Consider the following 24804-nt stretch of genomic DNA (forward strand, 5'->3'; position numbering starts at 1 on the left):
TACACTTCACACAATCACACCTTCTTAAAAGCCCTCCTAGTATATTTGCATTTAGATGGAGAATGACAGCTTTGTGTTCCTGTCTAACTTATAATTAACACCTTTTCTGTTCTATTAACGTCACCTACATGGGGAGAGGCTGAAATCCTGGGTTACTTTAGAGACTTCATTTCTGCAGCATCACAAGTGCAGATGCTGTCTCTTGGTTTGTTCAGGTCTTCAGCTATGGCACCATAGTTATGTGCTCTATAATTGTCATGTTTTTCCAGATTTCCTAAGTTGCTATTGTATGTGGCAATAGTTAGATTTTAAACATTTCAGGGCGTGAGGGAAAGTCCAAGTCACAAACTTTTCACTTGTTTGCCTTTCTTGAGTAGGCACAAAAGAGGTCGTTACTGTCAATTATTTGCATCTTTTGACAAATCTGCTTTTTCCTCTTTTGAGACTTCCGTGGTTCGGGGACCACAGGCTGAGAAATCTTGAGAGTGTGTTTTTTAAGTGCATAGCCATTTGCACTGGGGTTTAGGCTCAGTCTATGAAGGATCTGTCATGTTTGAAGAACATCTGAGAGTTCCCAGTTCCTGCTAAAGTCTCTGGGCGCTGCAGGGGCTCACTTCTTTAGGAAAAGATCAGGCTTACTCCTGGGAACTGCTTGATGATCAAAGGCCTATTGATGCTGAAAGGAAGCAAAAGCCTCTAATGGCTGAGTAATGAATATAATTTTAAACTTGGCAACAGTGGGAGGAAACAAATAAGTAAGAATTTGAACCCAAAGATTACCATAGGAGAGGCTGAGTGAGAAGATGATTAATGTTGCAAAAGTAGAACTGCTTTTTTTTCTGGCAAAAGCCAACTTAGCTTCTACTTAAGCAAAGTGGCAGTTCCCTTCTGCCTGTTACATCCCAGCCTTCCCTGCTTCAGTTTCTTTTTGTGTAAACTAGAGGGCTCTGTATTTAAAGTGTATTCAGGATCATTTTTCCATATGCTTTGAAGGAAAGGTTGCAGCAGTGCTACATTTTCTTGGAATGTTTTTTTTTTTTTGTTCAGAAATATTTGAGAGGAGGTTTCTTACAGTCATTGTAGATAAACAGGTGGGCTGTGAGGCCTTGATCTTTTGCTCAGTGGGTCTGATGGCCCTGTCATACAGTCAGTAAACGGGGTGGATAGGTGAGATGAGTTGAAGGAGCTAGAGGAAGCAGAATCTTGAAAAGCTAATTCCAATTTCTATCGCTTCAGTGTGAAGATATGTATTTTTGGGAAGCATGTACCAAAGGCGACTGATGATGATGAAGAAAATTATTGATTAACTGTACCATCTGTTGTACTTCTGCCCTATGTTTTTCTCTTACACAGTTTGAACGTACACTAGTGATATTTTCTGAGAAATAGTGTTTGATGTGAAACAGAACGTAGAAGATTCAGCAAGTCACAACTTGTCAATGTTTCCATAAAGGAAAGGAAGGAAGGGCTGGGATGAGGAGTTTTTGATGCTGTTTGGTATTAATTGTAGTGTTGTCCTTTCATCTGCCCATGTTGCAGTCACTGTCAGGCTGTGTAGGTGATACCAATGTGAGAGCTGAGCTCAGCTGTGATGCTCAGGAGCTTTCTGTGCCATGCCTTTATCCACGTTCCTTTTCAAGCTGATGGGCTGATGAATGAAACTGCGTATTTAATCTTGGCAGATGTGGCTCTATAAGTTGGTGGCAATTCTTCTGTGAGATTTTAATAGGAACAGAGCCAGCATGCTGCAGCAAGGCTGTTGAGATGCATCCTTGTGATCTCTGTTTAATTGTTTTTGGGGATTATGTGTCTTGCCTTAAGCAAAAATATGTCTCTCAGTCATGATCAGCAGTTTCTCACCTTAGAAAAATACTCAATTTTAATGACAAAAGAACTTCAATAAATTTGTGCTTTCCCGCAGTTGTACTAAAATGAAATGTTGTGTCTCATTGTTTCAGAGGAAGAGGTTCTGCATGTTGAGAGGCAAGTGAGTGTTTTCTGTATGTTTGCTTTTTAGACTTTCTCCACCTCCCTTCCTTCCTCCTGGATAATTCCTTTTGGGAGCCAGCACTAGATCTTATTAAAATTAAAGCTGATTTTTCATTTTCATTTCATTTTTGGTTGAAGAAGACTTGAGGCAGAAGAGGCAGAATTTCCTCCTGCACCAGTCTATTTTTTGAACATGTTGTCATGGTCTGGATTGTCACATATCAGCATTTGAACCTGTGTAGTAAGGGTTGGCATGTCACTGAGAGCAGCTTCAGAGCACATTGGTGTTTTATGGCTTCTGTTACAGACCCGAGTCTGGATGATGTTGTGGGTCAGGGTGTGTGTTCTGCTGAACTTCCTGAACCAAATCCCTTATTATGGGAGCCAGTGCAGTGCCTTCACCTTGGGCTGCCTTGAGCCTAGCATAATTCTAGTGTTTCAGTCTGTATCAAGGCACAGTTTGATTGTTTTTCATTTGTTTTTTTCTTTAGGGGGAGGTGGGGGTAATTTGTGCATGTGTCCCCCAACTCCCAGACTCTCATGTACTTGATATGCTGGTGCCAAGCCTCAAGGTCCAGTTTCCCAAAGCATTTCCGCAAACCAGTGAGGAAGAGCTTGGGGGTGGTTTTGAGGTTTTTCTTGAGTTCTCATTCTAGGAAAATTGGAATATCAAAGCTGCAAGTCTGAAGAGGTTCCTGAGGAGCAGGAGTTGGGGTTCTCCTGGCATCTTTGGCAGTAGCAGGGCTACTTGAGGGGACTACACGAGGGACTCCTTGCCGGACGGAGCCTGGCAGACGGTGTCTCTGCACGGGTTTCCTTGCTGGCGCCTGGCAGGACATGGAGACCTCCTCCCCTCTTGGCACAGGTCCACACCGGGCCTGAGCTGACCGTGGTTCTCAGAGGCTTTCTGCCTGGCTTCCTGACTCTTGACCTTAGGCTAGCTACCGTGTGAGTTACAGCATAGCCCAGGTTTTCAAAAGGATTTTATAGACACCTATAGATAAGATAGGATTGGAAGGGGTTTTAGCTGTTGTTTTTCAGGTAGTTTAAGGTCTTGCCTGCAACTTAAGAGAAGGGAAGGCTGCTGCTCTCAATGGCACTATTAAATAAGTATTTTTTTCCCCTTATCCTTCTGCTTTTGAAACAGCTCCTTCGTTTTCTTCAATGAAGTTGGAGGAAAACTCGGAATGAAAATCGCATTGACCCAATTCAGACAGGGAGGCAGAGGGTGGACGGCGATCCTGAGCAGCAAAGGGGAGGGGAATGACCCCTGGCCGTGCGGCAGGGGCAGTGCATGGCCAGCAGCCCGGGCCACTGTACCCTGGGAGGGTGGGAAGATGGACCTCACTGAGCACTGCCTGGTACTCCGTCCATGTGCACGGTGTCCGCTGGGATGTACCTGAGCAGGCACCTTTGTCTCCTCTCAAACCTTCAGGAACTGGCACTGTGACAAATAGGCGGTGTCCCTGCCCTTCCCCTCTGCCCACCCCCCCCCCCCCCCCACACACCCCCTTTAGAAAGAATTTATTGCTGAGAAGAGAGCTTGGGGTCAAGGAAGGTTCAGGGAAAGAAAAGGCCTTTAGAGGTATTACAGCTGCTGTCTTTGCAGCAAGCAAGTTGTTATATTCACATATGTATGCGGGGTGCATATAGGAAACATAGCTACTTCTCAGCATAAATATTATTGTTGTGAGAGATTCAAGTGGTTTAGGGTTTTCCTTTTATTTGAACATGAGCAGAACCTTTGAGCAAAACAACTTGATTACTCTGAGTTTGGGTGCTTGCCAGCCTAGAAATAGAAGGACATCCGTAATCCACATGGATGGAAGCACAGTGTTTTAGTAAAAAGCAATTTTCAGGGTCATAATATGTGGCTTGCTTTTTTGTGAAACACATTCACTTAAAAAAATAATAATTTACCAGCATACAATTTCAGATAGTAGATATAGCCAAGATTGCTTCTGGTTTGCCTTATAATTTTTCTTAAGTTTTTGCGTTTTGCAGTTGGTGTTTCCCACACCTGACTGCACAAAGCTTTTCTGGCACACACAGTGCAACTGCCCAACTAATTCCTTATAGATAGGAAGTTGATGACATGCAAAATGACATCAGATGCACAGGGGAAATGGTTCTATTATACACTTTATTACAGAAGGATTGTATGTATTCACTGAAGCAGTGGTTTGTGATTGCTGCTTTCCTTTTTTTTTTTTTTTTTTTTTCTTTTATGAACATTTAAAGTTGTTTGCAGAAGTAGGGTACATATATATTACTGGGCACTTCTGTTTTGCTATATTTGGAAACAGTTTGGCAGTAGCAAAGTTGGAAACTATGCTAAATGTGCACAGTCTAACCCCTGCATATATTTTTCTGCCTTAGCAGTACAAGTACATCCTTACTGCAGTTCTATAATAAAGAAATTTGCCATCTGTCCTCATCATTTTCCAGAGCTCCCATTGAGTCAGGAAACCCCTTCTTGCTGCAGTCAGACCTCTTGGTTAACTGCTACATCAAAGCCAGTCCTCTGCCTCTCCTCGAGGGATGATTAAACTTTCAGTAGGTGGCTATTGGTGTAGCATTTGGGAAGATGTCACTAGTGGGGAGAACAAGGCTCTTCCCTTGCAAAGTAGACGCCCGAGTGTGAGGACAATTATAGGAATTGTATGTATACAGTAGTCTGTGCAGTAGAGTAGACAGGAGAGAGATGCATGCTTTTCCTTCCCCAGTGTGTGTAAAGATTAGAGCAAGAGATTCCTTTGTTTTGCAGTAGAATTTCACAGGTAAGGTATAGTTTAAAGGGTCTGGCTTTCCATGAAGTCTTTCCACTGTTCGCATGATGTGGGTTTATTGGTGCTTTGGTGTGGGGCTGGTAGGGTTGAATGCATGCAGATGTGGTTGAGGAGGAAGAGGGGAATTTGACCTGGTGTTTTCTGAGTTTCTGAGACATTTCTAAATATGTTTATGTTATTGCCTACTAGGTAAAAAACAAGGCAACGGCTACTTGGCAATAAACAGGCTTGAAAGCTGCTCATCAGGAAACCCATGTAGTTGTATTTAAAGCAAAGTTCATTCTTTGAAAGTGGCAGCACCTTCAAAATAATGGATTTTTTTTTGTTTGTTTTTTACTCCTGGGTGAAGAGTTGGGGTGGGAGTCTGAAGAACAAGAATGGTAGTTTTTCACACTTATTGTTGTAAATGGATTTACCAGCTGGTGTGCTTGTCACCCCCACTGACTGCTCCTCAATTTGTTTCACAATGGAATAGATGGATAGCTTTTTCCTTCCCACTGTTCTTGAAGGATGGTATCAGGAGTAGAAATCACTGAGAAGTATGCATGTACTTGGTGTGCCACGTTACTGTGATGTGCAGTAAATTCTTGATGTAACTGGCTTGTCAGCTGTAACCATCCCATGGTTACATGGATTTCAATACTGGATGTATGCCATTATCTGAAAACAGGGTTTCTGTACAAAGTAGATACTTTTTGATAACACTGGTGTACAATGTTAATCATCCTTCTTTTCTCTCCTTCCTAAAGCTTATGCAGTGAGGACAGAAACTTGCAGCGGATTCGAGAGAAAGAGAGACGGAGTCAGGAGGCTCTGGAAGACAAAAAACAGTTCTCTGAGAAGACTCCCCTCTTTGCAGAACCCTACAAGGTAATGGTACAGGGTGTGGGGGCGGGGAGAGGAGGAAAGAGGGCTGGGGTGGAAGAGGAGATCTGTGGCTCTGGATGGGATGTAGCAGACTTGAGCATGATAAATACAAGCACAGCATCTTCCCGTCGGCTTAATTTCAATTCCTCAGAGTGTGTGTTTGAATCTCTGTTGGTTGTACAAGAGCAGTATGGACTTTGGGCTGGCCTCCTGTAGTTTGAGGGAGAGTGCTCAGGAGCAGCTTGGCTGCCTGTCTGCCTGCAGCTGTGGCTATAACAAATGAATCTGATGTTAGTAGTCTGGGAGGCTGCAGCTGCACCAAGCTTGGCTTGGAATAGCTGATAGTGGCTCAAGCACTCCTGTCTGCTTTGGAGAGATTTGCAGGATCAACAGGAGCTTGCCTAACTTTACTCACGGTGATCTGTGGTGATCAAGTTAAGGTCCTGAAGAATGTTTCTTCCTGAGCTGAATCTCTTAGGGGGCTTTTGAAATCTCCACCTCTTTGTTCTTCTGTTGCAGACTAATAAAGAAGATGAGTTGTCAAGCCGAATTCAGAACATGCTGGGCAATTATGAGGAGGTCAAGGAGTTCATGAGCAACAAATCTTGTCAAAACCTGATAGGGATTCCAAAGAGCGTTGCCCCTCTGTTTCCCCCCAGACAGCCTGATCGCCCATACTTCCCTGAGAAGGCCATCCGTACATTGCCATCTTCATTCCAGCACCTGACCCGCCGTCCACCCATGGGACCCATGGTTGTACCCCCTCGTCCTCCAAGCCACTCCAGTCACTACCAAAAGGCACAGCCAGGAACAGAACCAGCTTCAGGTTTGCACAGCAAGAGCCGCAGCTTACCCAGCGCTCGGAGCCATGGTCAGGAACACGGCCAGGGTGGCCGGGGCACTCAGGCAGGTTTTCCCCACGGCCACAGTGACAAGCCTGGGAGCGGGGAAGGTCGTGCTCATGGCCTGCAGGCCTCCCCTCTGGCGCTCTCCCCATTCCTGCCATGTTTGTTGTCTTCTCCTGTGGCACCCCTGTCACCTCTACATTCCAGCCAGAATATCAATTCCAGGTCACAGAACAGCAGCAAAAGTCATGGGTCAACCTACAGTCAAACCAAATCATTACAGGACTTAGTGACAGGATCACAGGAGAAGGAAAGTCGGGACAGCCCAGCCGTTACCTTGACCAGCACCACTCAGCCTTCCTCTCAGACTTTCCCCCCTTCTTTGACATCAAAAGCCAGTGCTATGCAGCAGAAACCAACTGCCTATGTCAGACCCATGGATGGCCAAGATCAAGCACCATTTGAATCCCTGGAGCTCAAGCCTCTTCTGGAGGAATACCATGAAGGACCCAATGAAGATGTCTCGGATTTGAAGGCAAAAGTTAAAGCTGAACTATCCAAGTTGGAAACCCCTTGTGAGCCCAAGGAAGAAACTGATGAGGATCTCTCAGATTTGAAGGCAAAAGCCAAAGCAGAACTATCCAAATTTGAAACCCCTTCTGAGCCCATAGAGGTGAGTGCAATTTTTAGGGATATTTGTTGGAGCAGGATAAGTTTGGCTGTGGGAGAACAGGTCATCAAACAGCAGTGATTGCCAGAAGCAGTGGTGACTCTGTGTGTGTTACCCTGTTTGGAAGCCGCATTTTGAGGCTGACCTGGATTTGAGATACCTGTGTGAATGGTGAAAATGTGACACTTCCTGTGATTTTTCTGTTGCTTTCTCAGTGAGGCTGCAGCAGGTTTTATGGTTCAGGTTTGCCTCTGTGCCCATAATTTCTGTTTTCCTCTAAGGTTTGTTGAAAAGAAGGGGGAAATGATATGATGAGAAGATTGAGTGTTGATGCAGGGTGTCAGGACTCTGAGTGATGGTGGGTGGAGACCCCAAATCCTCACTGGATACTGGGACAATAGCAGTGCAGTGTATTCTGTGGTCATCTGGGCTTTGTGATAAGAGACTGTGAACACCACAGGATTCTCCTCTGTAAGTTTGTAAAATCTCACTGTAGACCCACAGGAAAGTATGACCTGATTCTGCAAATTTCCTTGTTGTACTCCACGTGTTTTGGCTGACCCAAGGCCACCTCTCTGATTTGTCATGTGGGATGGAGGCAGAAGCCCTGACTGGTAAAACAGTGGGAGAGGAGGAGCAGCATTGTACATGTGTTGTTCAGCAAATGCAGCTCCTTTTCCTGTGCCCTTTGAATCCCAGTTTCAGCTGTGCCAAGGGACCAGAACACTGACTCTGCCTACCTAGTGACTTGGTCTTCTGTGAGCTCAAAGGCACTTGGTCCCTTGGTACATTCTGGAGATTTTCTGTGCTCATCCTTCAGCCCTGAGGTTATTGCTATGCTCTATTGGATGTAGGATCCCATGGTCCTAAGGTAGCTGGGCAAGGAGAGCTATGGAGATTATTTCAAATTGTATTTTGCCACCTTTGTAGTGAAAAAGAAGAGTGTGAGTGCAGTCTGTTTTCCATGGAAAAGGGTGTGGATCAGCTGCAAATGGCTGTAGGCAGTGTCTTGTGGGAAATGAGAGGAAGCTGTCAAAATGACATTGTTGAGAAGTTGTGAAAGATGTTTTGTGCTGAGAGACTTTATTGGCTACCAAGTAGGTTTGGCATTGCACGTCACACCTCAAAACAGGAAGTTCACTGAGGTCCACATTGCCTTATTTGCTTAACCAGATTTTACTCCTGGGAGAGAAATAAAGTAGAGGGCATCACCTTCTACATTATCTTGTTGCCTCATCTGCATTATTCTCTTACCTCTTTTCCCATCCCCATACTTCTTCTGTGATCTCATGTAACTCTAGTTTAATATGAATTTTGATAGGGCAGCATTAGTTATGATGCCGTGTGCTGAATGAAACCTTTTTCTCACTTGCTGTTGAGCACTTGGGTCTGAGTCCATTAAATGCCCATGAAATTCTTACAGTTGGCATTGCAGGAGTACCATTGCTCAAGCTCATTCTGTTATATCTGTGTTAAAGTAAGAACACAATATAAAATGAAATTGAAGGTAATAAAACACCATGTTTTTGCACAAGCCAGAACCCTGGTTTTAATTATATGCTTTGTCCATTTTGAAGCTGACGGAGGAACCTTTTTTGTGAATATGACCCTGCTTTGCAGTAGGGATCTTTAGGCTGTGGCTCCTGATAGTTTTCTGTGCATAGCCAGGGAGGAATACAGGCGTTCTGGATAATGGCTCTGTAAGCTCTAATGAAAAATACATTACTTTAATTTCTGCTTTTTTCGGTCTTGTCATTGTCCCATTTGCTTACTTACATCTATTTGATAATAGAGTCCTCCAGGGCAGAAGTTTGGAGGGAGAAGAGGAAGAAATAGTGAGGTGGCACGCCTGGATATATGGCCTGTGTGCTGGATGTGCTGTACAAGAGAGGCTGGTTGGGGGTCTGTTGGCTGAAAGGTTCTCACTCTCTTTAGTTCTTATTGAAACAGGAACTGCAGGGGGGCTCCTGCCCTGCAATGACCCTGACAGTGAATAGGTCTAGACTAGCAGAAACTCTGCTGTTCTTCCCTCTTCTTCCCTGAACTGTTTGGCCCCAGTTTACTGAACAGCCATGTTCCAAATACAGTTTTTCCTGTGATCTCCCTTGACATGACTTAGGAAAGCCATTTCCTCAACATGTGTTCTGGTTAATTGAATTTCTAAAGTGTGTTTCACCTGCAGCTGTGGAGTCATTATTGACAGCTTCTGCTCATGGGAACGCCGAAAAGTTGAGCCTTCCAGGCCAACTAAACATGCAGTTTCACTGCAGAGTGAATGAATCCACAGTGGATAACAGTGCAGTGAGTCACTTTGCATTCACAGAGGCACTGAACAGCTCTTTCCCCTCTTCCCCAAATCAAAGCCTTAACTTTCAAATGTCATCACTGTGCCTTTAAGGCACCTTTCCAAATTTGTTTTGAGAAGGTTTAAAAATATAGCACACATAAGAAGCTTGGATGTATCCCTTCTTTTCGTGTGCCAGGTTTTACTTCTTCCCCAGCACCTAAACAAAGATGCTTTTAAAGCCACTCTCTCTCCCTCCATGTCTTTAGGAGAGCTGCAGCACCAACAAAGACCTTTGTATTGCCTCCATTGACACAGAACATGATGTGTGAAAGGGAATCAGCTTGACAGCAGGGGAAGAAGCAGTCAGGCTGTTTTGAGGGAGAGGGTTTATAAATCCTCAAGCATTATTAAGGGCATAGTGTATAGAGGAATGTAGGCCCTTGATGCTCATTGACGATTTGGCTTTGTTTTCCCAAAAATTTTGGGGTTTTTAGGGCATAGGTCCTTTTACCTCATGTAGTGATGCCACTGGATGTTATTGGACTCTCCCGCCTGCAAACTGGGAAGCAAAGAGGAAAGCAGCCAGTTTAGAACTCCTGAACAACAACAGGCAACAATGAGGCAGCCCAGATGTAATAAGTTTTTTTGGTAACACTGTATTATTCTTGAAGCTCAGGGTGCACTGGTGTTCAAATTGCTGTTCCTGAGCTGTGTTTCTCAGTAAAGATTTATCAATGTTGTCCAATTAAAGCATAGTTGTTGCATAGTAAATTGCAATTATTGAATACCTACCAAGAAGTTTGATTGGCAAATATAAAAAGTCTGTTCTAGACAGATAATTTTTAACTGGACTTCTCTTCATGGCATCTGAGTTTTTCTACTGGCAGGAGCTGTCAAGCAGGTAAACCCTGTAAAGTAGAAATAAATATATTGTTTTAATCCTGCATTCTTTCGAAATGAAAATCATTAAAGACATATGTAGCACTGTTTGCCTTGTGTGAACACACAGTTTATTATTTCTCATTTACTGAACAGAAAGGAGATTGTATTTTGTATGGGGCTTTTTTTCCCTTGCCTCTTGTATTCCTGTTTTTTATTTATTTATTTTTTTGACTGTTTGATTTTCTGTGCTTTCTTCCAAGACAGGTAACAAGATGTTACTTCTGTCTCCTCTGCTGCCCTGCTTATAATCAGGAGTGCTTTAGGTGTTTGGAGAAGGGTTTCCATGCTTCCCCACAGGCATTGTGTCAATTTGTCTTGTTGCTGGTGTGTGACTGCTAAAGAACCAAATCAAACATGAATGAGAATTGTTACTTTTCCTGACTGTTTTGGGTAAGAAAAGTTTTAAAGGAAAAAAAAAATAAACCTCAGTCAAAAATCAAATCAATCAATCAAAACCTTAAGAGCTGAACTGAGCTGTCTCATTTTTGGTAAGCATCCCTAACAACTTGCACGTAAATATCCAAAGCTGTGCTGTCCAAGGCCTTTCTCACAACCCTTGGGCATTGTGGTGTGAGTTGAAATGAATTGCAGCCAGAGGAGGGTTTACTGTGGGATTGTTTGCTGCTCAGTGTAATACCAAGTACCCAAAAACAAATCCCTTCACTTGAGTCTTCTCCATATTCCCTTTTGACACTCAGAAGTGAAAGCAGTTGGTAGTTTTTATGCTCTTACATTATTTTAATTTCCTGTTGCCCTCATTTGAGGGGTTGCAGGTACATCCTGAACAATGACCTTGATCACTGCCCCTTGGGATGGTTTCATGGACCACTGGCAATTTGGGGGTTTGGCTAGTGGTTATGGGGTCAGGATTAAAAAATGAAAAATCTGTGTTAAATCCATAAACACAGTTTGGTGTCTCTTGTTTTCTCTCACTTGGTGAACATTCAGTATCTTAGGAGAAGTCACAGTCAATCCTAGTTGACAGAAAAGAATTGTATGTCAGTGCTGTGTTTTGTTTGGGTTTTTTCAACTAAACCAAGCCAGAGCATGTGGGTGTAGTTATGTAAACAGAAAAAGCTACTTGTATTTGATTTAGTAGGTGAGTCCCACCGGATGCAAAAGAGGATTTTCCCTTGTGTGCATCTCCTTTGGAAGAAGCCACACTTTCTATCCAGGCTGGAAATAAACCAGCAATAAAATGCCAAAGCAGCTCTGATGGCTTACACGACTCATCCTCCACCAACCTCTCTGTAGGTTTCTGAAACTCTCTGCACCATTTCTTGCACAAGTGGAAAGTGCCAAAGGGACAGATGTTGCCAATTTGAACTGTACAGGGGGAAGGCAAATATTGCTAAGCAACCGAGTGCTTGAGAGAATTTTTCGGAGAGGAGCCAAGGGAGTTATGCTTGGGAGCGCCTGCAGCTTCTCATGGCTCGGTGTGAGGGAAGAGATTAAAAGTTCTTTCCTGTCAGGGCTGACGCCGCCAGCACAAAAGACACCATAACCTATTGACACTGATTAGGGCTGACAAGGCAATGTATGAAAACAGGAAATCTGCCCTGCCATGTGGGAAGGCAGTAAGACATGTTCACAGAGGTAAGTGCAGCACACAGCCAGTGCCAGGGTAGGGGCAGCAGCTGGCTTCAGCGGGATGAGGTGAAACCCAGGCAGGCACCCAGCCCCGTGAAGTCCAGTGGAGGCTGTGTCTGGGTCTGCCTTTCACATCTGACTGGGAGCAGGTCTCTGAAGGACGGGCTGGCAGGGAGAGGGGGTTGTTTTCAGCGAGTCCTGTAATAATTGCAGGCTGCCTCATGTAAATGGAGTTAACTTCTCTAGTTACTGAAGGATGAAAAAGCTTATAAACGAGGCAAGTCTTAAAATACCTTTGTGTGGTTGTGCTCCTCCCTGGCCAAGCAGTACTTCATAGGTAAGTGCCAGCCTGGAGGTCTTTGCTTTGGTGGTCCCAAATGCCACTGGAGATGTTTCCTCAGAGAGTAAATCTGCCTGTTTCAAGCCTCTGTATTATTTTGGCTGTAGTCTCCTGGTGTCTTGTTCAAGAGATGTGTTGTCAGGAATGAAACACAAGATTTATCTTCCTACATTGGTCATCGCATTAACAATGTCCTAATACTACTTTGAGCACCTCCTGGACTTTGATCGGATTCTTTCCTTTGTTTGAGTGTAGGAAAAGGTTTAGCGTGTGCTTTATTTTCTATTTCTTTCTTACTTCGTGGGATTTTTTTTTTTTTTTTTTTTTTTTACTGGCTACCAGTGAGCCTCAGTGGAAGTGGCATTTTGCAGCTTAAGGATGCTCCGTAGGACTATGGATCAGCACAATGATGTGGGTTATGACAAGTCTGGTGGTGCTGCTTTTGCTTCTTGGGCACTGATTGCAGTGCTCTTGCCCCACGTGGGTGCTGCAGCAGGAGTGTGCCTCACTGAGGTATTGGTCAGCTCTCTGGTTTTCAGTGAGCACCAGCATCAAGGGGAGAAGAGTTCCTCTGCTGTTTGTATGAGCTAGTACAGTCCTGCATGGAGAAGGGCTTCCCAGTGGTTCTGGGTAAGACATGAGATTGCCAGAGCTCACTGAAGCTTGACTGCAGCCATATGGTAATTTTTGAAATGAAGTCAGCAAGTAGTGGTGTACTTGCCCTGGCATACTACTCAGTGTAGTCTGTTTTTATGAGTTATGCCACTCTTATTTGTTTCCTTGTGTTCTTATTCGGTGCTTTGAAGTTTCAGGTCTCATTTTTCATTTTCTCTGATGTCTAACAATGTTGCTGTCTGGAATATCTTTTAACATCCTTCTCCTTCCCAAGCTTTAAATGCCAGCTTTTATCTTCACAATGGTGAGCATTTATTACTTAGACAATAAAATAGTGCTTTATGGTTTTAAGCCAGCAGAATATTTCAGTTCTCTGTTAGAAAAGGTGATACTCCTAACTTTTTGATCTCCCGCTTTTCGACACAACAATTTCTCTTCCAGACTGCTTTAACGGTATTACATCTTCTTGCCAATTTGTTCCATTGGTCAAATGGTTCATAAATGTCATTAGATATTGAGATGTTCATTTTGCATACAGTCAGGGGTAGCAGTCCCGTGGCAGTCCATTGTGCTCCAAGCAAAAAATCCAGGTGCATTCCCAGAGAGGCTCTGCCATCAGCCCAGCTTCCTTTGCATGTACCCAACCACAGGGAGACAAGCTGCAGCTGGCATCACTTTGTGCTTGTTTCAGACCCAACAACGGCTGGATGCTGGAAAGTGTCCTCTGTCCCCTCCCTTCCCCACAGCCACCTTCATCTAATAAACGACACTCTGGCCATCTATGAGTCCCTCTTTTCTAGGATACTGAATTCAACCACTTTGGCCTTTCTGCCTGTTCTTCAGGTGGAGCTTTTCTGGAGTCAAAGGAGGAAGGAACAAGGGTGATGTTTGCTTTGGCTGCTAAGGAAATAGAGCTCAATAGGACTTGGCTTGTGGACTGATTTTTAACCAGTTATTAAACTTGACCTAAACTCCCATTAACTAGAGAAACTCCAGTTTGAGTGACTTGTTCAAATGTGCACTTTCCATTGAAGACAAATAGCAACTTTTGCTGTTCAAGAGATTACCATGTAGCTTAGGTTATGCCACAGTCAGAAATGTTATCTTGTCTGGTTTACTAAGCTTCACTAAGTCAAAGGAAAAAGTTGACCATTAAAAAACTCCAAAAGACCTACTTAAAGTTGTCAGATCTTTTTTACTGCTTGAAGTTAGAAAGAATAGCAACAACATAGTGATATTTTTTTTCCCTTTTCCTGGGAGACGAGAGAATTCAGTTTCTGTATTAGTATAATTTTAAGAGAATTTGTCTTGAATTAGAGCCTAAATTAAAGTATTTGCTTTAATACACTGTTGAATTGAAAGCACCCCCAAGGGGAGAAGTGAGTGAGCACTTCCCATGATTTTTAAGGTTAACTGCTGTATGTGTTTGCATGTTTCTGTGTCTACTGTAGAAGGAGTACACTGGCAGAGTGACTGACCACTTTACAAGTTTGTTGAAAAATGGTGGAATGATTTGCTATTAACACTATGCTGTCTATTTCTTCTAAAGCTTATATTTTTTTTAATTTGGTGTAAGAACATCAGGGTTTTTTTAAATGTGAGTTATGCATGTTGTGTTTTGAATAGCAGTGGCTTATGAAGAAAGGTAAAGGTTTGGGAAGATGTATGGTGAATTCATATAACAGAAGACAAAGTTATGTTAGATTCAGATCCTACCAATCCTACCAATTCAGATCCTACTCCTCCTCATACAAGGAATACTTTGGTTTGTTTCATCAGCCTGTCAGCTCACTGCTGTTCAGACCAAGTTGTAATTCAGACTTGGCTGAACACCATCTGTTCTCTAGAGGTGAAAGGTGTGGTATATTCAGCCTGAATGTTTTCACTTGAAGCAGGCATTTTGCTGAAGGTGCTCTTGGGCTGTCACGTTGCTTGTCTCTTTGCAGTTTTACTTTGTTAATCCTTGGCTGAGTGTGCTGAAGGAATGCCATCTGTGCTTTACCAGTGCAGAGGACATCCCTTGCCTCCTTGGTGCAGGTCAGTTCCATTCCTGCCCTTCTTTGCCAACACTGTATTGATGTCACCACAATAATATTGCATGTTTTTCCATAATGAAAGCAAGAGGAGAAGTGTAGTATTTATTTTTCTGTTTGCTGTGGTAGCAGTAACCCCTTGGGTATGTCCTACCCTTCCCTTAGACGTTTCCTTAGACATTTCCTCAGAGCCTTCTGTGCTGCACATGTAGGGAAATGCTTGTCAGCTGGACAAGGATTGCGTGTGAACCTATTATAATGCAGAGATGTTGCCTGAGAAGACATAAAAAAGTCACAGTATACAAAGGTGTTGAGCCCTATCCATCATGGCTACAAATTATGAACCTGCTTGCTCACATCCCCGAGGTATTTGAAATTATTTTGCCATTGGTTCTTGGGAACTTTTCACACAAACATTGGCATTATTTGAGCAATTATGTATGAAGGAAATTATGGACAGTTATACAGAAAATCTGGAAATGTCTGTAGTCATCTCCAGTTTGCTGTCCCTAGGATGCATCAGGAAAATATGGAGAAAGGTTCTCCTTAGGCAAAGGTTGGTTGGTGTCTTGGTACTTCTTGTAATCATCTCTGTTTGGATTTTAATTACAAGCCATTCAGACGGTATGTGAAATAAGCAAAAAGGCCATTTCTTCCTTCCAGATTATACAGACAAGGAAAGGAACAGTGAACTGACCCTCTCCCATCCTCTCAACATTGCTTTGTTTTCTGACAGCATTTTGAGCCTGTGAGGTTCATGGCCTGTAGCTGTCCTATTACACTTGACTGACAAGGAGCACTTGTCAAATGCCAGGTATATTAGCTCAGCACCTCCTGCTTCACTTGGCTGCAGATAAAAATTGCCTGTGAAAGCTCTGCAGTGTGTAAGCCTGGCCATAAAGAATTTCTGGGACTTGGGGAACACTGTCTGCAGTCTTTAATGCAGAGTTTAGGGGATGATAAAAATGTATTTTAAGGAACCTTACATTTTGAGTTGTGACAAAGGCAAGTGTCTTCTTTATACAGATTTTAAATATTGTGGACTGGTTGTTCTAGGCACAGCATAAGCAAAGAAGGTTCTAGAAGGCTCTGTCCAGCCCTGGCCTCTGTTCCCACCTGGCAAACAAGCTCATGGTGCTGTGAGCTTTTTGCTGAGTGCACAAAGCTGTTTGCTGAGGAGAGGATGAAAGTGTCTGCGTGTGCTCAGCTGAGTAATAACAAACATCTCCAAGGAGCAGACCATGTCAAACCTCGGACACTGCTTTTACAGCTAAAAGTGTAAGTTAAACTGCTTTCAAGTTAGGCTACTTTCAGATACCTGGTCCCTCTGTTTAGCATTAAAAAATTGGAGTGACCAGGTAACTGGTGGACAGCACTTGTTTGGTTTCCCATTGTCTTTAGCGAGATAGGGAGCTTCCAGGAGACTTGTCCAATGTTTGTCTTGAGGAAGATAACTTTCATCTGTGTAGACATGATAATTGTGATAATAAGATGGTACCTTGCTGTTCCAACCACAAAACATAATACCTAGAAAGAGGGGTTTTTGCATTTAGTTCAGATGTAAAACAACAGTGATAGTTGCCTTTGCAAGCAAAAGGATATCCTGCTATTTTTTTCCCTGCAGGTTAAGTTCCTTGATTTGGAAGCATTTAAAGAGATTTCTTCCATTTCCATTAAGGTTTAAAAATAGCATGTAGGCTCTTTCTGAGTTAAGAACTTAATTTTCTTAGGAAGAGAGGTGCAATTCCCATCCTTTCAACACATGTGTTTTCTTCTCTTTCTTCCTTTGGGAATGCTATCCTTAGATGTACTACCAAGCATCCCTTTATTCATGTCTCTCCCACTTGCCTTCTTTTTTGATGTACTGGTCCTGGTGACTGATGCCTTTTAGCTCCCCTCCAGGTTGTGTGGTCTGTCCCAAGCAGCAGCAGCAGCACAGAGCTGTGTCGGGTGCTGGTGTAAGACTGGTGATGTTGCTTCAGGCTCCAGCCTGCCTCTTCAATCTGTTTAATTTCCCAAACTTTTATTGGCAGTGTTGGTAAAGCAGGGGGATGCTGAGGGTGCTTCCAAACAGCTGGGAGAGCCTGCATCTCCAAATCTTGTTTACTGAGTCATTAAGGGGAGGTGCACCAAGTGCCACCCCATTGCCATCATAAATCTAACTCAGTTTGTCTTCCAAGGGCAAAGTGGTCTTTGGAAAGGGTAAGCATTTCTGAGAGATAGAAGCAGTTAATTATCTGAGGTGGTCCCCAGAACCACAGGATGTCTCTCACCACCAAAAGCCCCAATTTCCTTGATGTTCTTAACAAATAATTATTATTTTTTTATCTTTTGTTGTTTCAGCTGCAGTGACCAGCTTTTTTCTGGAATAGGCTAGAGTCAGGCTTCTCAAAATAGTGTAAAAGTATATCTGTGGGCATAAATGAGGAGGTGCTGGAAATGAGAAAATACCTGAAACAGTGGCTTGCTGCTCTCACTCAGATGCTTACATTGAAAGACAATCATGTATTCAATCTGCAGGCAACAAGGGGATGCAACCTCAGCCTTTTATGGACACAATACTTAGAGATTAACATTAAGCAATATTAAAATTTATTTACTGGAGAGACTTTAAGGGGACAGTAGGTAAGAAAGTTTTGGGGAATCAAGGGGTCAGAACTAGGTTTTTTAGCGCTGTTGAACAGATGGTCATTGCAGTGGAGAGGTGCTCTTGTGTAGAGGTGGTTTATCAGAGCAATGAGCAATAATCAGCCTTGGCTGGGGTCCTGGTCTGCATGGCAGTGTATAGGTGATGCTGCTCTTAACTTCCATGCTTACTTTGTTTGGATTTCAGTTATTATTATTATTATTATTATTATTATTATTATTATTATTATTATTATTATTATTATTATATGGAGGCTAAGAAGAGAAACACAAATTTTTGCTCGCAGCTCAGGATTTGTAAGGAATCCTTCATTAAAACATATCAACAGTCTGTTCCCCCAGGACACAACCCCCTTGGCTACTTCAGTCAAAGAAAGACAAAACAGCAATTTGTTTTTCTTACGCTGTTTGAACACAAGGAGGCCCGTGTATTTATTTTTAGATTGAGCAAAATAATCCATCTCAGGGTTAGAAAAGCGTGTAAAATCTTTAAAGAATGTTTTATTTCCTGCAGGCGCCCACGGAGGAACAGGACAGTACAACCATTGTTTGCTGAGTATTTTGATGTAAAATGCTTAAATTGCCAGGATCATTCAGTGTCAGCTGAAGAAAGCTCATGGGAATGGTTTGATTTGTTTTCAAACCTGCAACGGCAATGACAAGCTGGAGCTGCTGTCTTGACTTGCAGCTTCGCTGCTGAGTTGAGGTGTGGGCAGAAGCAGAAGAGAAGGTGATGTGGCTTTTTTTTTTTTTTTTTTTTAGTGGAATAACTTTGGTGTTGCCTTGGAAGAGAGAGGATTGGGCTCAAATGAGTTAAGTGTGCTTGTGGAACTGTCCACAGGGAACTTGGCTACAGGCAAGCTGCTGGTAAAACCCTGGTGCCCACAGAGGACCTGAAATAGCACCTAGAGAAATTATTTTGGGAGGCTCCTATGGACTCTGAGACTGGTAGATTGGATTTGTAGTCTACAATGAAGTCTAGTGACTTCAAGCAAGCAGCATAAACACAAATGAGAAAACAAATACGTTTACAGTGTAATTTTGAAGACTTTGTCTGACTGGATAAAACAGAATCCTTCTGTACATTTCTGTGGTGCCTCAGCGTTGTTGTAGTGTGCATACAGCAAAAAGCATAAATAGATTTTTTTTTTTGTGAACTACAGAAGTGAAACTTAACCCTGGAAGCAGTATCAAGCAGATCTACTTTAGCTTTGCTTTGATTTGCTGGAATTATTCCAGTCTCACTCCATTAGGTTGAAGAACTAGGTTGATGATAGGGGAGACCCAAGATGTATTACTGGCTTTTCTGCTCATTCTCCATTGCTTAACCCACCCATCTGGCTACCTGAAGCTGGCACAAAACTCAAACAAGTGCATCCCCAAACATGTATTTCTTACAGCTCCTGCAGTGTGTGCTACTCTGTTACTGCTTTCCACAAAGAGAACCTGATACAAGGTTTTTATACAATTTCAGCTATTTCAGTTTTGTGTTTAATTTTTTTTCATCCTTTTGTATTCTACCTTATGCTTTGTTGGGTTTTTTTATTATGGTTGTCATGTTTCTGTTGAAATGGAGTGAGCTTTCTTCTTCTGTGCCAAAAATGATGTCATGTGGTAATTTCTCCTGTGAAAATTAATCCTAGTTTTGGTCAACCTGCTGAGAAAATTGCCGTCCCTTGTCACAGATTTGTTGTTCTGTGACAGCATCTTCCTGAATTTCCTGAAACAGCTTGAGCTGCTGTTAAAGGGACTCTGCTGCTAAATAGTACCTCTATGTTATTTTACAGTAGTAATGAAACCTCAGACAATATTTCCTGTAATAAAGTGGCCTTTAAAATCTGTGGCCATAGTTTATGAAGTCAGTCATTTAGGACATACTGAGCTCCATATGATTTGAGGATTTAAACAAATGTTGTCTATAAAGGTTTCATGACAGTAATGAAAGTCCCTTTTTGTTGCATATTTCTGAAATGTTTTTGAGCTTAATAGAAAAATAGCACCAAGGAAAACCTAAATGTATGCAAGTATTCCCACACCTGCATATGAGGGGAGTGTGAAGTAAAGGAGGGGATGGTCTCATCCTTAAAATACAGTTTGCTTTGAAGTGTTTGCACACACTTTATCCTGCTTTGTTACTGACTTAATCCAAAGCTCACAGGCAACAGTGCAAAGACTTATACTTGTAGGCTTTAACTCTCACTCCAACTTTTTCCTTTTCAAAACACTAATACTTTTTGCATGGCAAAGGAAACAAATAAACCCCCAAATACCTGTAATTTCTTAACATGAAAGAAATCAGAAGAAAATCTTGTGTTGACTACCTGCCTGCATGTTAGTTGACACAATTTTGATGGCTTTGTTTTTCATCTGTTTCCCTTGTGTTGTCACTTCTCCAGTGGTTTGCAGGGGTCTTATTTATTGCAGCAGTTGCAACAGTGATGTTTTCCCAGGTGTTCACCCAAGGGCCTCCTGATGCCAAAGCTGAGAAGAGTTGTGTTTTGTTAGAAGAGTTGGGTGCTGATGGAGCCTTTGGGCTGGAAATGAAAGTGTGGTTTTATGCCCCAGGGAGCTGTTGTGGTTACTAAGTTTCACCAGGATGTGCTTCAAGACCAAGTCGTTTTCTATTGCTTCCAATCCATTTAGCTATAGGCAGTTAAAATATCCCTGATCCATAGTTCAGGGAATACAAGGCCATGGACTAGGCTAGTGCACATGAGAAAATACAGTGTTGTACATGGACTTTGTGTGCCTTCTAGGGCAAAGAAAATTTGCTGGCAGCAAAGCATACATTGATTGCATGGTAGGTTTTCTTTGTGTTTTTCTCATAACCTAAAATACCCACTTCATAGAGGTTTTTAAATTATTATTTTCAAGTTATGCAAATATTTGGTACAATATAAGAGGTGCTATAGATTTGTAAAATGAAAATAATTGAAGGACTTACGTTCTTTGATATGAAGCATTATTTAAAGAGCCTTGGCAGAGAATCTGCTTGGTGTCTGGTGCTCTTCAAGATAGCGTGTGAAAGCCTTTATAAATTTTCATGTTTATATATTCATGTCGATCAACAATATGTTTTGGGCTTCAAGTTTTGGCAGCCTCTTGCAATACATGGCAGAACATTATTGCATCCATCATCAGGATTAGGTTAAAATATGCCTTGCCTCTTGTTGGCTGGGTCATTTTGGAAGCATGCCCTGTGTGTGTCCATCTTGCATCTGTCTATAGCACAGAGAGAATGGATTTTTAACTGCACAAAAATACAGTTTGGAAGTTGCTTTGGAGAATAAGTTGGCTTGCTATTGCTAGCGTGACTTGTGTGCAAGGAGGAGAGGGCATCTAATATGCAAGATCTCCTCGTGCTCTGGCTGGCTGAGCACAGATGGGTGAAGTGAGGACAGGATGGTAGGTTTTAGTCTGATTTTTGTCCTGCCTGTTGTTTTCAAACTAAGCCTTCATGCAGTGAAGTATGCAGTTTTGTGATCTTCATTGCATTCAAGTGGCAATGACTGTGCGGTTGACATGAAAAAATAAATTTAAAACTAGATATTCCTATTCAAGTATAATAAAGCATAGTATTAAATGGGAAGCAGCTGAAAATGTGATAGTTTTGTTTGTTTGTTTGGGTTTTTTTAGCATGAGAGCAGGAGACCTTCTCTGCTGATAGTTGCAGGGGCAGAAGCTCTCATTAGGAAACAAAGAAAACCTGACAGCAGAAGGAAGGGCATGGAACTCATTATTAGCTTTTCTCATTGTTGCTGCACCACTTGCTTGGGTTTTGTTGGTGCTAATAACTCAGTCTGAGATCAGGCAAAGAGCTATAGCTGGCATGCTTGAGCTGTACACACACACATTTCAGTTTTAATTAGGAGGAGATACCAGGCAACATACTTGTGCTGTAGCTGCTCCTCTCCTACACTGCCTGGGTACCTGCAGCACCAGTTTCAGTTAAGATGGAGATGGAGAAACAAGGGGTTTGTTTGTGCACAGGATGTCAGGGGGCAGCTCCAAATGGGCTGTGACAGCAGAGGCTTGCAAGTAGCAGGGATAAGCAGTTAGGTGGAAATTACTGAGATGAGAAGGAACAGAAAGGTCTGTGACACCTCAGTGCTTGCCTGAGAGGCAGCCTGTATCCATTCCAGTTAGTGTCTGCTCCCAGACTCCTGTCCTTGTCCTTGCACACTCTGTGTGCTCTGACTGCCGCTGGCCTTGTTTGAGCCCACACATCTCAGCAGTGTCACACGGTGGCTTCTGAAATGATGCATGGCCAACTCCTTCTGGGAGGCGATTTTTTTGACATCTCACATGAGACTACTCTGCTACAGCCTCCTGATGAGGCAAGCTGTTTAAAGACCAGGGAGAAAGCTTCAGCCCCCTGCTTCCACATGAGAGCCGTACGGTCCTTCAGCTCCACTTGGCACATGTGACAGAGTGGGATGAAAATGTATGCTGTAATTTTTAATGGAATATCTTTTTAAAAAGAAATAACCTTAGAAGCTCTCTAATCCCATCTTCATTATGAAAAAACACCCTCAGAACAACCACTGCTTATTCTTTGTAGTATCTATGGCCTATGTATTACCGTGGCCAGTGGGGCATCTCTTTTCTGTGCCTGGTGGTTCCTTAGTTTAGTTTGAGCTTGGTTTTTAGTTTATTATCTTCATTTCCTAATTTGTTCCCAAACAGAGCAGTTCAAGGCTCAGGGCATGAGCAGAGCTACATGTTCATGAAAGTGTGGATTTTGGAATTGCTTGTGAGGAGAGACATGGAAGTATTTCTGAGGGTTTCATCACACACTTGCTATGCAGTGTGAATTGAGTGCCTGTGCAGATTTTAAATTGTTTTCTAAATTAAGAGCTCACTCTCTTCCTTTGTGGGTATGTGCACCTGTGCATTTCTGCATGCCTGTTGTAGTAAAGACAGACTAATTCCTCAAGTAACTTCTAGGGGTTCTTACGTTTGTGTAGATGCTTGAAATTACTTTGGCCTGAAGTCCTTTCCAGTTCATGACCAAAGTAGTAATGAATCCTTCAGTGGCTGTTTTCCTTTTTTTACTTTTAAATCAGTATTCTTACTAATATTATTAGTAATTAAATTAGTATTATTGCTGCAGCAACTAGCTGTTATTGAAGCACAGCATCAGTCTAAAAAGCCAGACCAAACCCAGCAAGCCAAAAATTCTGGATGTCCCACGGTTGTGCTTGACCTTGACCATCAAAAAAGCATTCTGAAAGCGACGTTTGGAGGTGCCTGTGTCATTCCCAAACTGGAAGAGTGTGGATGTGGCATAAGGAAATCCAAGCTGGGGATTGTACAGACGTCTGTCAGACAGAAAATATGCACCCGGCTTAACTAGAGTTGTCTGTGGGGAGCATGTTACAATGTTCCCAGGAAAGGCTGTAGAAGTGCTAGCAGGGATAGACAGCAATGTGGAGTATTTGATCTCCCCCACACACAGTCCTCAGTGGAGCTGAGCTCCTTTCAGGGATTTCTTTTGGCTTTATGGCTTTGTAACTCTTCCTGCAGCAGCATCATACTTCTCCTTTCCCCTAAACTCTTCTCTTAAAGCTGGCAAGGACATCCCTTGCTACTGGGTGGTAATTGTGGTTTAATGGTGGTTTAGTGGTTTAACAGGCTGAAACACAGCCAAGATGTGACTTGAAGGGAAAAAAAGCAAACAACAAACAAAAGGGGAGAAAAATACTCAGGATGCAGAAAAGCCCAGCTCCTTCAGGCACTGGATTCGTAGCTTTGTAAAAGATGGAAGTGTCCTCGGTCAGTGGAGCTGGGATGGAGGGAAAGGGGTGTGCCACACAGGTTTGGGATACAGGGATTGTCACAGTCCTACCTGAGAGCAGAGCCCCCGTGCAGTCAGCTGACTCTGACCGGTTTTGGTGTGGTTTTGACCCTGTGTGTCCCCCAAACTATCTATGATTGTAATCTCTAGAGCAATCATTTCACCAGGTATTTGATAATGGTGTCCTAAAAAAACCCAGCAAAGACAGAGGTCCTTATGCTGCCAATACAGACTTGTATGGTGCTTGTTCAGTGTCATGTATTTATTTTCCTTTAAATTTTGTGCCATGAGGAAGAAAGTGGTTTCTGCTGAGCCCCTGGACCTGTGAAGAACCAGTCGCTGAACCCTTGGGGGTTACAATAAATCCTCCTGACAATTGAGCTATAAATACTCTGTGTATGTAAACCTATATCAATGTCAAAGTCTTTTCAGGCTCATCAGAAAGGACTCCAGGAAGGGGGATGTGGGTTGTTTGGCAAGGATAAGAGAGGTCCAGACTGGCTATCACAGATATTCTCTTATTCTCAGGTTAATCGCATTCCACTTTTGTCATCACTTATCACCTCATAAAACTTTAGTTTCTGAAATGGGTGAAGTAAACTGATTTTAATTTGTTGCAATCAATCTGTTAGAGTTTTGAAATACTTTGTCCAGGCAGGATCTTCATTTCTTACCAGTTTCGTGGGAAGTTTTTTTTCTGTGGTGCTGTCATGGGATATCACAGTTTCTGAAGCATTTTGTACAGGAAGATGCAAGTGAATGTGTCTGCTGCTCACCACTTACTGAATTAGGAGATAAATTAGGCTGAGCTACCAGGTTAAGCCTGCTGAGAAGAAAAGGAGGAAAAGGGGTGTCTTTTTTTAGCACTGTGAGTTATGAAGCATTCCAGTCTCTTGCCATGTGGTAGTTCCTTGCTGTTTGCCCTCCCTGTCCCCTCCTCCTCTGCTGTGGGACACATCTGCAGGCCTTGCTTTCATTGTGTGACTAATCTGGCCATGCCTTAGCTTTCATTTGTTTGGGTGAGTAAGGTCAGAAGCAGTTCTCTGTGTGATTTTTCTGAAGAAATTTAAGGTTTTGTCAAATGAGAAATGCTTCAATGAGAGCTTTATGTAGACTCAGACAAGTGAGGTTGCAAGGAAAAGGCACTCCTCATCTCCTCTTCTCCTTGCAATGTGAATAGTGCAGCATATGGGAAACAGATGAGTGGACTTCCTGTGTAAGGCCAAGGATGACAGTTTTGGACTTCATTGAAGTGTTTGCATTGCTCTTCACTTTTTTTCTGGGGAAAATCACTGTCAGCTTCCTTGAATATGAATAAAGTCTTCCTGGCCTTTCCCTTTCAGCAACAACTCTGATGACTGGACACTTCCATAGAATTTCTTCTCTATAGACAA

At 42.7% G+C, this 24804-nt stretch overlaps 1 protein-coding gene across 9 annotated transcripts in view; it reads left to right on the forward strand.

Moving 5' to 3' along the window:
* Positions 1-24804, forward strand: part of AFF1 (ALF transcription elongation factor 1) — a 75048-nt gene that overhangs the window by 16461 nt on the left and 33783 nt on the right. For all 9 annotated transcript variants that reach the window (XR_009933223.1, XR_009933225.1, XR_009933226.1 and 6 more), the window contains exons 2-3: positions 5528-5648; positions 6165-7163. Coding sequence is in view for 5 of the 9 variants with exons in the window: in XM_062493053.1 (XP_062349037.1) it covers positions 5528-5648; positions 6165-7163 (1120 nt within the window). In the remaining 4 variants the exon portion in view is untranslated. The remainder of the gene's footprint in view (positions 1-5527; positions 5649-6164; positions 7164-24804) is intronic.

This window comes from Cinclus cinclus, chromosome 5, assembly GCF_963662255.1.
Source record: "Cinclus cinclus chromosome 5, bCinCin1.1, whole genome shotgun sequence".
NCBI lineage: Eukaryota > Metazoa > Chordata > Aves > Passeriformes > Cinclidae > Cinclus > Cinclus cinclus.